At 36.9% G+C, this 14837-nt stretch overlaps 1 gene segment (V, D, J or C) and 1 further gene; both read left to right on the top strand.

The window, feature by feature from the left end:
• Igh (immunoglobulin heavy chain complex) overlaps window positions 1-14837 on the top strand; it is a 2751187-nt gene that overhangs the window by 2067444 nt on the left and 668906 nt on the right.
• On the top strand, window positions 10265-10558 carry Ighv14-1 (immunoglobulin heavy variable 14-1). The segment is given in 1 exon segment: window positions 10265-10558. A coding segment is annotated over 1 exon segment (294 nt).

The raw sequence follows: 14837 nt of genomic DNA, 5'->3' as shown, positions 1-14837 counted from the left end.
GGATTGCAAGCTTGTACAACCACTCTGGAAATCAGTCTGGCAGTTCCTCAGAAAAATTGGACATAGTACTACCAGAAGATCCAGCAATTCCTCTCCTGGGCATATACTCAGAATATGTTCCAACTGGTAATAAGGACACATACTCTAGTATGTTCATGGCAGCCTTATTTATAATGGCCAGAAGCTAGAAAGAAACCAGATGTCGCTCAACAGAGGAATGGATACACAAAATGTGGTACATTTACACAATGGAGTACTACTCAGCTATTAAAAACAATGAATTTATGAAATTCTTGGGCAAATGGATGGGTCTGGAGGATATCATCCTGAGTGAGGTACACAATCACAAAAGAACTCAAATGATATGTACTCACTGATAAGTGGATATTTGCCCAGAAACTTAGAATACTCAAGATACAATTTGCAAAACACATGAAACTCAAGAAGAAGGAAGACCAAAGTGTGGATACTTTGTTCCTCCTTAGAATGGGGAACAAAATACCCATGGAAGGAGTTACAGAGACAGAGTTTGGAGCTAAGACAAAAGTATGGACCATCCAGAGACACCCCATCCGGTGATCCATCCCATAATCAGGCACCAAATGCTGACACCATTGCATATGCCACCAAGAGTTTGCTGAAAGGACCCTGATATAGCTGCCTCTTGTTAGGCTATGCTAGTACCTGGCAAATACAGAAGTGGATGCTCACAATCATCTATTGGATGGAACACAGGGCCCCCAATGTAGGAGCTACAGAAAGTACCCAAGGAGCTGAGAGGGTCTGCAACCCTATAGGTGGAACAAGAATATGAACTAACCAGTACCTCCAGAGCTCATGTATTTAGCAGTATATGTAGTAGAAGATGGCCTAGTTGGCCATCATTGGGAAGAGAGGCCCCTTGGTCTTGCAAACTTTATATGCCCCAGTACAGGGGAACACCAGGGCCAAGAAGTGGGTGTGTGTGGGTACGGAAGCAGGGTGAGGGGAGGGTATAGTGGACTTTCAGGATAGCATTTGAAATATAAATGAAGAAATATCTAATAAAATTATGGAAAAAATTAAAAAGACATTCACATCAAAGTTGGAAAAGACAAACCAACAAAAATAAAAGAACCCAATGAGAAGACAAAAGAATCAGAGATATACTAGTCCTTATACCCTGGCTTCCCATAAAAATACTGAACTTAAAGCTATAATATATACACAGTGGTCTTAGTATAGGCATGTGTAGGCCATGTATTTGCTGAGAGTTTACATAAGCTTTGTTTGGTTATTTTAGAGGCCATTATCCTCCTTTTTTCTTCAAGACACTCTTTTACTTCATCTTTTGCTGGAATTCCTGAGCTCAGAGAGGTGTGATTTGATTAACACATACCATTTATAGCTGAGTATTCCAAGGTGTCTCTCTCATTCTGTCTGTCTGTCTGTCTGTCTGTCTGTCTGTCTGTCTGTCTGTCTCTCTCTCTCTCTCTCTCTCTCTCTCTCTCTCTCTCTCTCTCTCTCTCTCTCTCTTTCTCTTTCTTGCTTTCTCTCCCTCTCTCAGCATAATGCCTGGCTGTGGGTTCTGCATTTGGATTATACATTAATAACTGCTTATGCTACAAGCTCTGGCTTGTTCTCTAACCAGCTCATAACTTATTAACCTACCCAAATTATTCTGTCAATGGAGTTAGTAACCTCTCCTTCAGTTTCAAGTGTTTAATTTTCTCACAGTTCATGGAGAATCTCTCACTTGTCCCACTCTGTCACAGAATTCCTCTCTCTACCTGTTGAATGTCTCTTCTTCTAGTCGTATCTCAGCTCATTGTCAATAGTTGTTGTTATTGACAGGAGTTGCTTCTATAAAGCATACAAGACATTTAATCCCCCCTCTCTATTTCAAAGTTTTCTTTACAGTATCTCTATTTCATGATTATATTTTGTAGGTAAGACAGCATTGTAGATTTGTTCTTGGGTTGAGGTTTATATTTCTCATTTTCTTTCTTTTTTTTTTCTTCTTTTTTTTTTTGGTTTTTCGAGACAGGGTTTCTCTGTGTAGCCCTGGCTGTCGTGGAACTCACTTTGTAGGACAGGCTGGCCTGTAACTCAGAAATCTGCCTGCCTCTGCCTCCTGAGTGCTGAGATTAAAGGCGTATGCCACCACATCCAGTATTTTTTTTATTATTTCTCATTTTCAATATAATTGTTCATAGATGTTGAAAGAATAATTCTCAGATTCTCAGATTCCTATGGAATAAACAAACAGAATCCTCAATAGCTAAAACAGAGCAGAGCAGCAAATAAACTACTTGAGATCTCACATTTCCCTATTTTAAGTTGTTCAAAAATACACATTGGAAAATAGACAGCATCATCAATAATGAGTTGTATTCAAACTGTATGGTTGTATGTAGAAAAACCCAAACTAACCCATAGTAATCACCCTGAAAAAAAATTCTACTCCAAATGAATCGAAAAATTCAGACTTTTGTGAGGCTAGAGAGATGGCTCAGTTGTTAAGAGCACTTGCTGCTCTTCTAGAGTTCCTGAGTTCAATTCCCAGCAACCCCTTGGTTGGTCACAACCATCTGTAATGGGAACCAATGCCCTTTTCTGGTGTGTCTGAAGACAGCAACTGTGTACTCATACATAAAATAAATAATTGTTTAAAAGAGAGAGAGAGTTTTTTCTACTTCTATCATGATTAATATTCCAAACAGATTTTAAAAACTGGTTGAGTGCATATTACTTTTAGCTTCAGAAGACCTCATGTATATTTACTAGACATTTAACTATTATAAATTATTTTAATAACTGAAAAATGTCAATGATGAGTTGTATATTCTAAAATAATTGTATTAGTTTAATTTGAAAAAGGAAAAAAAAAGAAATAAATCAGAGAAATACTCAGCATCTCATGTTGCCAGTGAGAGGCCTGACTCAAAGTGCCCAAGTGACTAAGTTTCCTTTCTTTAGCTCCAGCTATCATCAAGACTTAATTCCCAGAAACCAACCATTTTTTGCCACTTAATAACAAGAGGGAGTTAAATGGCCAGAAATTATCAGCTTCTATCCCTTGAATAGAAAGAGAGTTAAATTACTAGAAGTCATTAGCTTTTGGTGCCTGCAGATACACCACTCAGAGTACCAAATGTCAGGCTGGGACCCTGGCAATGCTTGATTGAATTGTGGGGGTTGATTTAACTGATCTTCACTATTACAGAACAAATGTCACATTAACATTTGTTAGTGAAGACTTTGTTTTCAGTGAGGTTTCTTTGGAGTCTGATACTCAACAAGTTTATAAACATTCAGCAGTTTACATTCTTCTTATATGGGTCACTTCAAATCCTTGTCCTAATCTCTGTAACATTGTGTATACTGATATTTTGTCCACACTCAAGCAAAATTGCCTTCCCTTCTCTCTACTGCCTCCAAGATTGTTGACCGTGTTTTTATTGAAGATTGTCTCCATTCTATTACGTACAAACTGGCATGTAGAGTTGGAGACCATTGATGGCAACAAATGTCTGACAATACTAGCAAAGTACATAAATAGCTTCTTGGCCCCAGAAGTTAAGAGGGCCTGAATCTGGCAAGCACTGACAAAATACAAAAGTTATATGCCTTCAGAATGGATATTTGCTTATTTATGTTATCCCTAGTAATCTAGCTGAAATACCACACACACACACACACACACACACACACACACACACACACACACACACACACACACAGGAACACACATCATCATTATCATCATCATCCAGGACCATTAGGATGGAGCTTCCCAGAGGCAGTATAATACATAGCAAAGACAAAAGAATAGTCCTTGAGAAGAATAAGGTGTGTGATCCTGCTGTGTAGCTGCTTATATTGCAAATGCTAATCACAGACCCCTAAAACTGTGTGGACAAGAGTGCAAGGAATCTTCTAGGAAGCTACCACCATTTGATTATGTTAGGTAAATAAAGATGCTGGCAGCCATTAACTGGACAGGACAAACAGAGATGGGAGTTTCATGATTCTTGGGCTTGAGACTGAGGGAAAAAGAGAGGGAGATCACCATGCCTGAGAAGAGTGGAGGACAGGGACAGGAAACATATCCCACATGACATGGAGCCAGGAGAGTATGGTCCAGTTGGGCAGCCCTCTTGGTTCAGAACAGCTAGTTAGGATATATAATTTAATAACTCTGGACTATTGACATGAAGTGGATTAACCACACGAATCTTAGAAAGTGGTCCATCCATTAAGCAGATTAAGGCATATCAAAATATAAAGACTGATTATGTGACTTTTATTCAGGAACAAAAATTACTGAGGAGGGTAGCAGGATTAATATTAGAAAATCACCTATTTGAATCTATCTATATGGATAGAAATGTGCCTATCATGGTCACTGGAAGGAAACATGAAGAAACAGGTATCCTGGACAGACTTTTCTGTGCAGAGGCTTATTGGGACTTCCTGACTAGCACAGTGTTTCTTATTGGGGGTGGAGAAAGAAGGAGGAGAGAAATGCCACTTGTCCTATTTTACTTCCTATTGCTATGATAAATAACATAAACAAACTCAGCACAGTTTTGTTTGCCTTACCTGTCCCTCTCACATGTCCCATTCCATCAGTGTGGAAAGCCACAGCCAGGATCCTCACTAATGGCAGGATCCTCAAGGCATGAACTAATGCAGACACCAGAGAGGAAGTCTGGTTTCCGGCTTGTTCTGCATGGTTTGCCCAGCCTGATTTTGAATATAATCCAGGACCATTCTTTTTTTTCTTTTTTTTTTTCCCATGGGATAGTCCACAGTGTGCTAGTCCCTCAAACATCAGTTGACACTCAATAAAAACAATGAAATTGCTTGCCTGAAACATCTAAGCTGAGTCTCCCTCTTTTCAGAAAACAATCTTACGTTAATTTGACAAAAATCTAACCAGTACACTATTGAATTTTTGTTTTGAAGGATTGTCTGATGGTGATATAGACATATGAGCAATATTTCTATTTCTGAGCTCTAAATGAAGCATTTCTTTCTAGCTATTTTAATATCTTTGCCACAATCATTTATAGTTTCATTGTATACATATTTTGCCCCTTTTATTCTCAAATTTTATATCATTTTTATAACGATTGAAATTAGAACGTTTCTTGTTTTATTTTAATATGAAGAATATTGATTTATAAAAATAAATTAGAGAGTAAATCACCATCTTTCTTAGTTGGTTTATGGGTTGTATTGTCTACTGAATAGTTAAATACATTCAACATATATGTTTATGTCATTTGCAGTGGTAAATTGGCTGTTGTTTTTCCATTTGAATGGTTTTTACTTCTTTTTGGTGAATTATCTGGTTTGGAATGTTAATAACCATATTTATTAATACCAGTTTAGTAGGTACATTTATGTATCCCAGATTGAAGAAAGTTATTCATTAATCAGTGTTCAGTTGTTTTCCAGCTTGTGGTCATTTATAACTTGAAAATCTCTAACTTCATCCATTTCCCTACAATTAAGATGATTTCATTTTCCATTGCTAAAAATTCTGAAATATATATGGCTATTTTTATATCATTAACCATTAGTGTTGATTTTGTGTTCCGTTACCAAATTTACTGACATGAAGGCAAGAACATCAGACTCACTAGGACATAGAGAATTTGAGGCTTCAGTCCAACACTGTTAAAAAGGAGCAGCTCTCATCAAGATGTGTGAAATGCAATGCAAGGAAATTGTCATGCACATTGAATTTCATACTATCTTAAATTTTAAATAATTAACCTACTATAAACTACCAAAATCACACATTAAAAAGCCTGTGCACTGTCTATGATTGGCAGAAGAAAGGGAGGCAGACAGGAGGTATCACAGGAGATCCAAAGAAGCATACTGATGAATGCAGTCTCCATGGCTCCTTAGCTGCTAAAGGTTGAACAAGGTTCCAAGTTAGTCACGTGCTGTGGAGCTACACTGAGAAGGCAGCCTGTGCAGCAGGTGCAGAGGAAAGCTAAAAGCTGATTTCCTGTGTGCGGAAAGTGTCTATCTGGAATATTTCATGTCCACACATCTCAAGAGTTATGTTTTGAGCTCTTGGTCCTGTGAAGGTTCTATGCCCCAGTATAGGGGACTTCCAGGGCCAGGAAGCTGGAATGGACGGGTTGGTGAGCAGGGGGAGAGGGAGGGGATAGGGGGTTTTCAGGGAGGGGAAACCAGGAAAGGGGATAATATTTGAAATATAAATAAAGAAAATATCTAATAAAAAAGAATTGTGTTTTGTATTTATTTTGGAAGAAAAAGAGCAACACTAGTCCCAGGCTTGCCTCAGGGATGTTATAAAGAGAAGGCTTATCTTTGATATCAGATCCTTGTGCATCATCCAGTCAATGAGTTCTGGGGGTATAAGCATGCACTGTCATGAGGCATTTATTTGCTGTGGCAAAATAAATGAAGGTTTATCTAACAAACTATATCCCGAACCATATATATATGTGTGTGTGTGTGTGTGTGTGTAGAGAGAGAGAGAGAGTGTGTGTGTGTATTATCTTAGTATCTATGTTATAGTATAAACAGAAATTGTGGTTTCCATTTTAATTTTTTGATATTATAATGAAATTGCATGTTTTTCTTCCATTTCTATTCCACAAATTTTTTTTGTTATCTTCTCTGTTTCAAATTTATATACACTCAAATATAATATATATGGGCACGTATAAAGGTTAAATATGGAAGATTTACATATATATAAAATGTAATACAAATAAAAGCTGCTCATTCATATATTACATGTCATTTTATTGTCTCTGCTTTTAGGTACTGGAAAGCCTATTAGTGTACTCTTCTCCCTAGGAGACTATTCTATAAGCAAATTATATATTTATATGTATATATTTATTATATATTATAGATATACCATCAATATAAATACATATTCTAAAATAAATTATATAAATACAGTAAAGAAGTTTCCAGCTCTTATGTTGCCAGCAATCCTTCAACTAGGGCTTAGAATTAACAACCCTGCACTTTGATATGTTATGGCTCACAGTAATGGTTGTAAGGTATTGTAGTTAGAAGTTTCCTCTGTGATTGGAGATAACAACATATATCTGTGAGTAGTGATGTTCTGAGTGATCTCTGCCTGACCGATTCTTATCTGTGAACACTGCAGATTCCCCAAAGGTCTTAGAGTAGTTGAATTATTTCTTGTTTAGAACCGTTGTAAGAAGCTTTATTCTTTCAGATGCAGTTTCTTCATCTTATGTAGTAATCCCTTTCAGTTCATCATTGTTTTCCCCACTGATGGCATCTTTACCTGAAATTACTAAGAACACTAAAATCTCTGATGAGTCTCCATTTTTGTAATACTTAACTCTTCTTGTTTGTATTTAAATGGTATTTTATTTGGAATATTACATATTGGGCTTTTTATATTTTTCATCCAGGTGATTTGACAAACTCTTTCTACCTATTGTTTAGCATTGCTTCCAGAAAACTAAACTGTGAAAAACTTGCAATAAAATGAAGCTTCTTAGTGTGCATTTCGATTTTATTGTTTTTATTTCTTTTTCTGCCAAAACTTAGACTGCTATCATACATCTTCTTTAATGAATTATTTAATGATTCTTTATTTATCCCTTTCACTGATTGACTTTATATTTACAAAGCATTTTTTAAGCTATCTGATTCTACCTTAACTGCTCTCATGCCTTCCAATATAGTGCATTCATTACAGATGTGTGGAAGAGCCCCTACCACTCATTTACCTATTCACTTTTGCCTGGCATAAAGTTTATGATGTGGTTATTTCTTGAGTTCCTGAGTTAGAGATTACTTGCTGAACACCAAGTTGACTTCTTTTTGAATATGAGTTGTTGAAATATTCACATACTAGTGTTTTTCTCAGACGTTAGGTTTTAATTTTAGCAGTTTTGAATTCCAGTGTTGCTTCTCTTCTCACACATATTCAAACCCTGCCTCCATGTTTCACCAATTGCATATTGAACCATCATAACTTTGATGCTTGTTATTACAGATAAACTTGAGCTGATGGTGAGAAAATGTTGCCCTGTGTGGGTTGAATTTAATAAAATTAAGCTTCTGATGTGGATGCCATTGTTCATATTCTGTTTCTTCCTGTGTATAAAGAGTGGGCAGACCTTCAGTTTTATCAGCTTTGTTGTCATTCAAAGAACACTGATCTCTGATGATATTGTAAAGATCATATGATTTGTCTACACTGCTGGAACCTGGAGCTCATTCAGTTTGAGGGTTGAGACTACAGGAAAGGTGGCCCATTAACTGGCCAAATTTGGGATCCATCTCAAGGGAAGAGTTCAAGGCCTGACACTATCATTGCTGCTATGGTGTGCTTAAAGACAAGAGCCTAGCATGGCTGTCCTCTGAGAGGTCCAACAAGCAGCTGACTGATACAGAGGCAAATACTTACACCCAACCATTGCACAAAAGTCAGAAACCTAAGTGTTTTAATTAGAAAAAGATCAGAAAAGCTCTGGAGGAGGATCACCCCGCAGGAAGAACAGCAATATCAGCACACCTGGACCCCTGAGATCTCTCAGAAACTGGGATACCAACCAAGCAGCATACATGAGCTGGTCTGAGGCGTTTTCTTTATCCATTCCCTCTTCCACAAATACTGTGATTAATTTCTCAACCTTTTCATTGCATCTTTGATCATTTTATACTTGTGTATAATGTGGTATTTTTATCACATTCGAAAGTTTTACTTTTCCTGGATTCCTACAACCAAACTTCATACTGAGGTAATTTCCTTATCTTGAATCCTGTGAATACCCTATCAATGGTGTGCCTGGTGGAGTAGACATCTCACTGACCATGCTGCTGTCTCCTAAACATAGCCCACCAATTGTTTTGGAGGTGATATGATGATGCTAATTTTGTTTGTTGTAGTGTATGTGCAACAATGGCATCACTCAATCAAGAAATTGTCCTTACCTTTACATCTTCACCACATCCAAACATCTCCCTTTTCTGACTATTTAGCTAAAGATTTGTGATGAATAAACCCTTGCTTGCTTAACATACATTTTTGGGATGATTTAAAATTGGAATTTAGTTAAATTTCTTTGAAAATACAGAAGCATTTTAAAAAATCTGTGTATTTGTTTAGTTTTTGTTTTCTTGTGAATGAGTTGAGTTGCCTGTATATTTGTATGTAGGCTCATAATCTCATGAAAGGAAATTACAAGGGACAAGCAAATATATTTTTTAAAAACAAAACTAAGAATTTTATATATGTTTAGAATTTTTTTAAAAAGTATATTGTACACTGGACATATTTTCCTCATTATATTTCCTTGACTCTATTATTCCCATTTGGCCATTAATTTCAAGTAGACAGTTTGATTTCAATTTTATTACATATTTGCATTCATAATTGTTGGTAGCTGTACAATATCCACAAATGAGGGGCTCATATACAATATCTCTTTTTCCATAAAGGTCTTAATTTACCTAAGAAAGTTGAGTTCCTTATTCATTACAGAAGAATACATTCTACTGTGTTATAAGAATACGATATTTAGTTTATACAATCATTTGTTCACAGAAGTGTTGTTTAGCTCAGTAATTTAGTTATTACAGAAAATGCTGAATAAATAAACATTTGAATGCACATATTTCTGAGGCATATTCAATTGTTGTCACTTGTGTAATATTTTAGTATGCAACCTTCTGGGAAGGCCACTATTAATTTCAAGTGTATGAAAAAAGATTGCAAATTCTCATAAATACATTTTTAAATTTCCAGTAACCATTTTCTCTGACTGCTTCTAACACCAATAAATTTTGTCACCAAGTCAAGTGAGTGTCTCAGGTTAGGATTCTATTTTTTAAAATGAAAGATTAGACTTTGCTATTGTATCTAAGTGGTCTGCACATGTCTCAGTGAAAGTTCCTCAGACAGAAGCAGGATTTGGTCCCCAGCATCCTGTTGACTGACCCAGGTGCACTCAACTTCCTTCTTCTCCAGCCAGAATGTCCTTATGTAAGAAAGATCCTGTATGCAAATCATGTGAGACTGTGATGATTAATATAGGGATATCCACACCAAACATCATATGAGCCCTGTCTTCTCTACAGCCACTGAATCTCAAGATCCTTACAATGAAATGCAGCTGGGTCATCTTCTTCCTGATGGCAGTGGTTACAGGTAAGGGGCTCGCAAGTCCCAAACTTGAAGGGCCACACACTCTGTGACAGTGGCAATCACTTTGTTTTTCTTTCTCCAGGGGTCAATTCAGAGGTTCAGCTGCAGCAGTCTGGGGCAGAGCTTGTGAGGCCAGGGGCCTCAGTCAAGTTGTCCTGCACAGCTTCTGGCTTCAACATTAAAGACTACTATATGCACTGGGTGAAGCAGAGGCCTGAACAGGGCCTGGAGTGGATTGGAAGGATTGATCCTGAGGATGGTGATACTGAATATGCCCCGAAGTTCCAGGGCAAGGCCACTATGACTGCAGACACATCCTCCAACACAGCCTACCTGCAGCTCAGCAGCCTGACATCTGAGGACACTGCCGTCTATTACTGTACTACACACAGTCTTGCAAACACATCCTGAGAGTGTCATAAACCATAAAGTGCAGGAAGCTGCCTGGAACTGAGATGACAGACTATACTACCCTGAAGAAATAGCCATTTTGAGTGTCCCAATTTCTGCCTCCTCCTCAGTTATATATGGTATTTGTCAACTTTTCAAGTGCATCTCCAAATAAAATGGGGCTGATCTGAGATCCCCCTAGAGTACACTATATTTTGACCAGTTCTTTATTAGTGAAAATCTTCATTGGCATGTTATTGCTTAATAAAAGATAAATGGCATGCCTTTGCAATATTTTATAATAATATATTAATCCTTGTTAATTGTTGCTGAACTAGACAGAAATAAACGATATTATGAATATGGCAAGTAAAACCCAAATAAACAACATGTGGGCAAACAAAAACCTCTTTCATAGTTCTTTGATGTATCCGAAACAAGAAAAGGCAGTTTTTTAATAGGGTCATCATAGATTTGAGTGTAGCTACTTTACTTCTATAGAATCTTATGTTATAAGTTTACCTGAACTTATTAATATATCTAAATATAAATTGCTTTTGGTAGTAGTAGTCAAATCTTTTATTATTTCTGGATTAGGGATGCAGCTGCATGACATGTGGTGGAGAACTGAGTGTATGGAGTTTCCTGCTCTGGGAACAACTGGCCTCCTGCTTAGATAACACTGGGCCAGGGCAATGGGATACTTAGCTGGGAATGAAAGAGGTCTGATCTTGTGATCAGCAGCCCTGGTGTGCTATCCCCTTTCTTGGAACTGAATTATCTGTTTTAACAATACTAGATCAACATTGACTTGAACAGTAAAAAATATTTTCATATTTTACAGATATATTAGAGGAAGGTTTACTGTAATAAGAATGAATAGCAAGTTTTAATATATATTGTTTTCAAATATGGCCTTTTTCTTCCACATTTGAACCACATAGGAAGACATGAGAATACTGGCATAACTGAGCCTTATGTTTCACAGTTGTTCATGGTTTTATCAAATCATCAATAATATGAGAATTATTACCTACTATGGAATGATTTTTTTTTTACAATTTTCTTTAGGTGATAAAAGAGACAAGATGGAAACAGCTTTGGTATTTTTATTTTATTAAATACAATTTCTTACTGATGATCAGCAAAGTCATAAAGAGCTGTGTAGATTTTTATCTGATAATGAGACAGAAGCCTAGGGGAGTAATATTATGAGAAACTTTATTCCAAGTACATATAGCAGCTTTGGAGCCGGCAAGTTGTATGAACTCATTTTGGAATATTTGGGGATGATAGACTGATGGTAAGTAATGTTGTGGAAGGGGGTGTTCCTGACTTTGGTTGTGAGCATCCATGGGCAGTCATTCATCTATTCCTGATTGCAGACACAGACTAATCTTATGGGTAGTGAGAATTGTTCAGAATGGCTTGCCAGTCAAAGGGTTTAATTTCATACATAGTTGCCACAATGCCTATTATTCCTGTAGTGGGATGGCTCTCAATCCCATTTTCTATAACAATTTTTCGAGATCATTATCTATTATAAATGAGAGCTTCATGGGCAAGATTTTGGCATACTTCACTAATGACTGCAAATATTACTGCATTAAAAGTTTTTTAAAACTATTTTGATGGATGTGTATCACATAATCCATCACCATGGGTCAGTGAATCATGCAAAATAGATGCAAGAGACTCAATAGAAAGAAAGATTTCTGGTATTTCCTTTTCTTTTATTGAGAGTGTATTGCTAGCTCAATCTTATTCCAGGGTATTTAAGGATTTAGTATAACTGGTCTCACAGACTTGAACAACACTCATTCATTAACATTTGCCCAAGATCCGGAATGAGATCCATGCTCAGGACACCATGGATATTTCTTGATACTAATCAAGAGTGAATGAGTTTATCCTAATTACACTTTGGCTCCATTTCATTTAAGTAACTTTTGTTTCTTCTGGGAAAGCACAGAAACTTCAGAAAAAAAAGGTAGCTCCCCTCAGTGAGAGCAATCTAGAGCCAAATTGTGAAGTCACTTTGTATTATTTATCCAAAGGTAAACTAAGACTTGAATTCTCTAGTCTCCATTTAATTCTCCCTGTGTCTTTTTATCCTATCAGTCTCTTGTAAGAGTTTGAGTCTCTGGAGCCTCTGTCTCTCCATCCTTTCTCTCTCTCTCTCTCTCTCTCTCTCTCTCTCTCTCTCTCTCTCTCTCTCTCTCTCTCTCTCTCTCTCTCTCTCTTTCTCTCTCTCACTGTTTCTCTCTCTTCTTCTTAACAAAGAACTGTACTTTGTATGCATTGAATAGCACAGAAAATAACCCTTGCAAAAGAAATAAGGGATAATTTACAAATATCTTTAGCACAGTTTTATATGGGGGAGCACTTTTTACTGACTCCTACTGGCCCAAATAATAAAAATCACTACAACATCATTGCTTATCAGACAATACATATATGGTGTTTTCAACAAGTTTTTTTATTCATTTTATAAGGTTTATTGAAACCTATATTTTGTGTATTCAGCAAATGATTATCATAGCACAAATGCATATGCATTAGTCAAATCGAGAGCATGGAGGAGCATATAACTTCAGAGCTGTGCATTTTCTTAGCTTATAAAAGATTATTTTGGAATCTCAGACAAAGTAAGGTTGGGTATAGTAAAAGAAGTTAAGTGTTAATATTTTCTATTCATAAAGAGATGAACTCAAATAGTTGCAGTTTGTCTGGAGTGCTTTAAAACTGCAAAAACTTCCAGCCTAGAAGCAGGTGCCATAAAATAAATGTTTGCTTGGGAGGAAACATACTTTAGATTTGTTAAATTGGAGGTATAGGGCTGATAATAGAAATTAAATCTGTTCTGTTTGTATTTTCTAATTGTGACTAAACATATAAACCTGGACATATAATTAAATATCAAACATGTAATTTATACTTCTTAGATAATTATCAGCCTATTTTTGTTCTATGAAACATGGAGAGAGAGGGGAGGGAGAAGGCACCATTTTTCTGGTCTGTCAGAGCTTCAGAAGGAATATGATTGTTAGAACAGTAAGAATCCCTTGGACACTATTGTAATACTCACTCCTACCTCCCTTCCCCAATTCCTCATCTGTTATGAGGGGTACTTTGTCAGCAAAGACCCTCTGACCCTCTACCATTGAAGGCCCCTGGCATCTCATTCATGAACAGGGACCCACAGAGGTATGTCTACATGGGGTAAGAATAAGAATTCAGTGAATTGCTTGGCAAGCCTCCTGTATAAGAAATTGATGGGATAGAGAAGGATGAAAGGACAAGAACTATAAACAAGTCACTGGTCATAAGTATTCTATAGAATAAGGGCTTTAGTGCAGAGAATACAATCTGCTTTATAAAATAGGGGAATCAAAGTCAGCACTTCTCAATTGGCTGCTCTCTTAAATTTTGTGCATCAAAGTAATAATTGGTTTCCAGACCAAGGGAGTTTGGATTTAGAAACCTGGACCGGATGAGAAAAGGATATCCATGTTTGATATTAGAAGAGCATACCTAATACTCTGCCTATTAAGGTTTCTTTTGTTGGAGTGTTTTTAGGAAAGCTTGACATACTGTCAAGCCTCATGAGAAAGACACTTTTCCCTGCTCTTAGCAGGAAGAGATCATGGAGAAGATACTCCGTCATTAGATCATAAGCCTAAAAATAAATAAATACACCATTATATTTTCTATTTTTCTTGAGGCTTTAAATACTGAGAATGATAAAGATCATGATGATGGTGCCAGACTCCAGTGGATGGATGGAGTTCCCAACCCACTTTCAACTTTTTTTTAACCCAGAATCATTCCTGTGTAAAAGAAAATCAGGAACAAAAATGGAGTAGAGACTGAATGAAAGACCATCCAGTGACAGGCCCAACTTGGCATCCATCACATCAGCAGGTACCAAACCCTCTCAGTGTTACTGAAGCTATGTTGTGCTTGCAGACATGCCACAGACCCTCTGGGTCCCTGGTGTGTGTGTGGAATGGGATTTCTTAGGCAGATAGGCAAAAAGAGTCGGATGTGACAGACAGACAAACACGTGAGAGTGGTGTTGAATCTGAATGTAATGTTCTGGTTGAGCTTCAGACTTATATTACAACGAATTATCAGAAGATACAAATCACAAGAAGACAAGATACACTGAGATTCACCAGTTACAGCAGAAAGGAATTTGCAGGAACTAATTAAATGTTTATAGTAGGGATAACAAGCCCTGCCTAGGATCAGCCTAATGCCAGGCAAGAATTTC

The sequence above is a fragment of the Mus musculus genome, chromosome 12 (assembly GCF_000001635.26).
Source record: "Mus musculus strain C57BL/6J chromosome 12, GRCm38.p6 C57BL/6J".
NCBI lineage: Eukaryota > Metazoa > Chordata > Mammalia > Rodentia > Muridae > Mus > Mus musculus.
The sequence above is the reverse complement of the archived record's forward strand: the minus strand, read 5'-3'. Positions and strand labels throughout refer to the sequence as shown.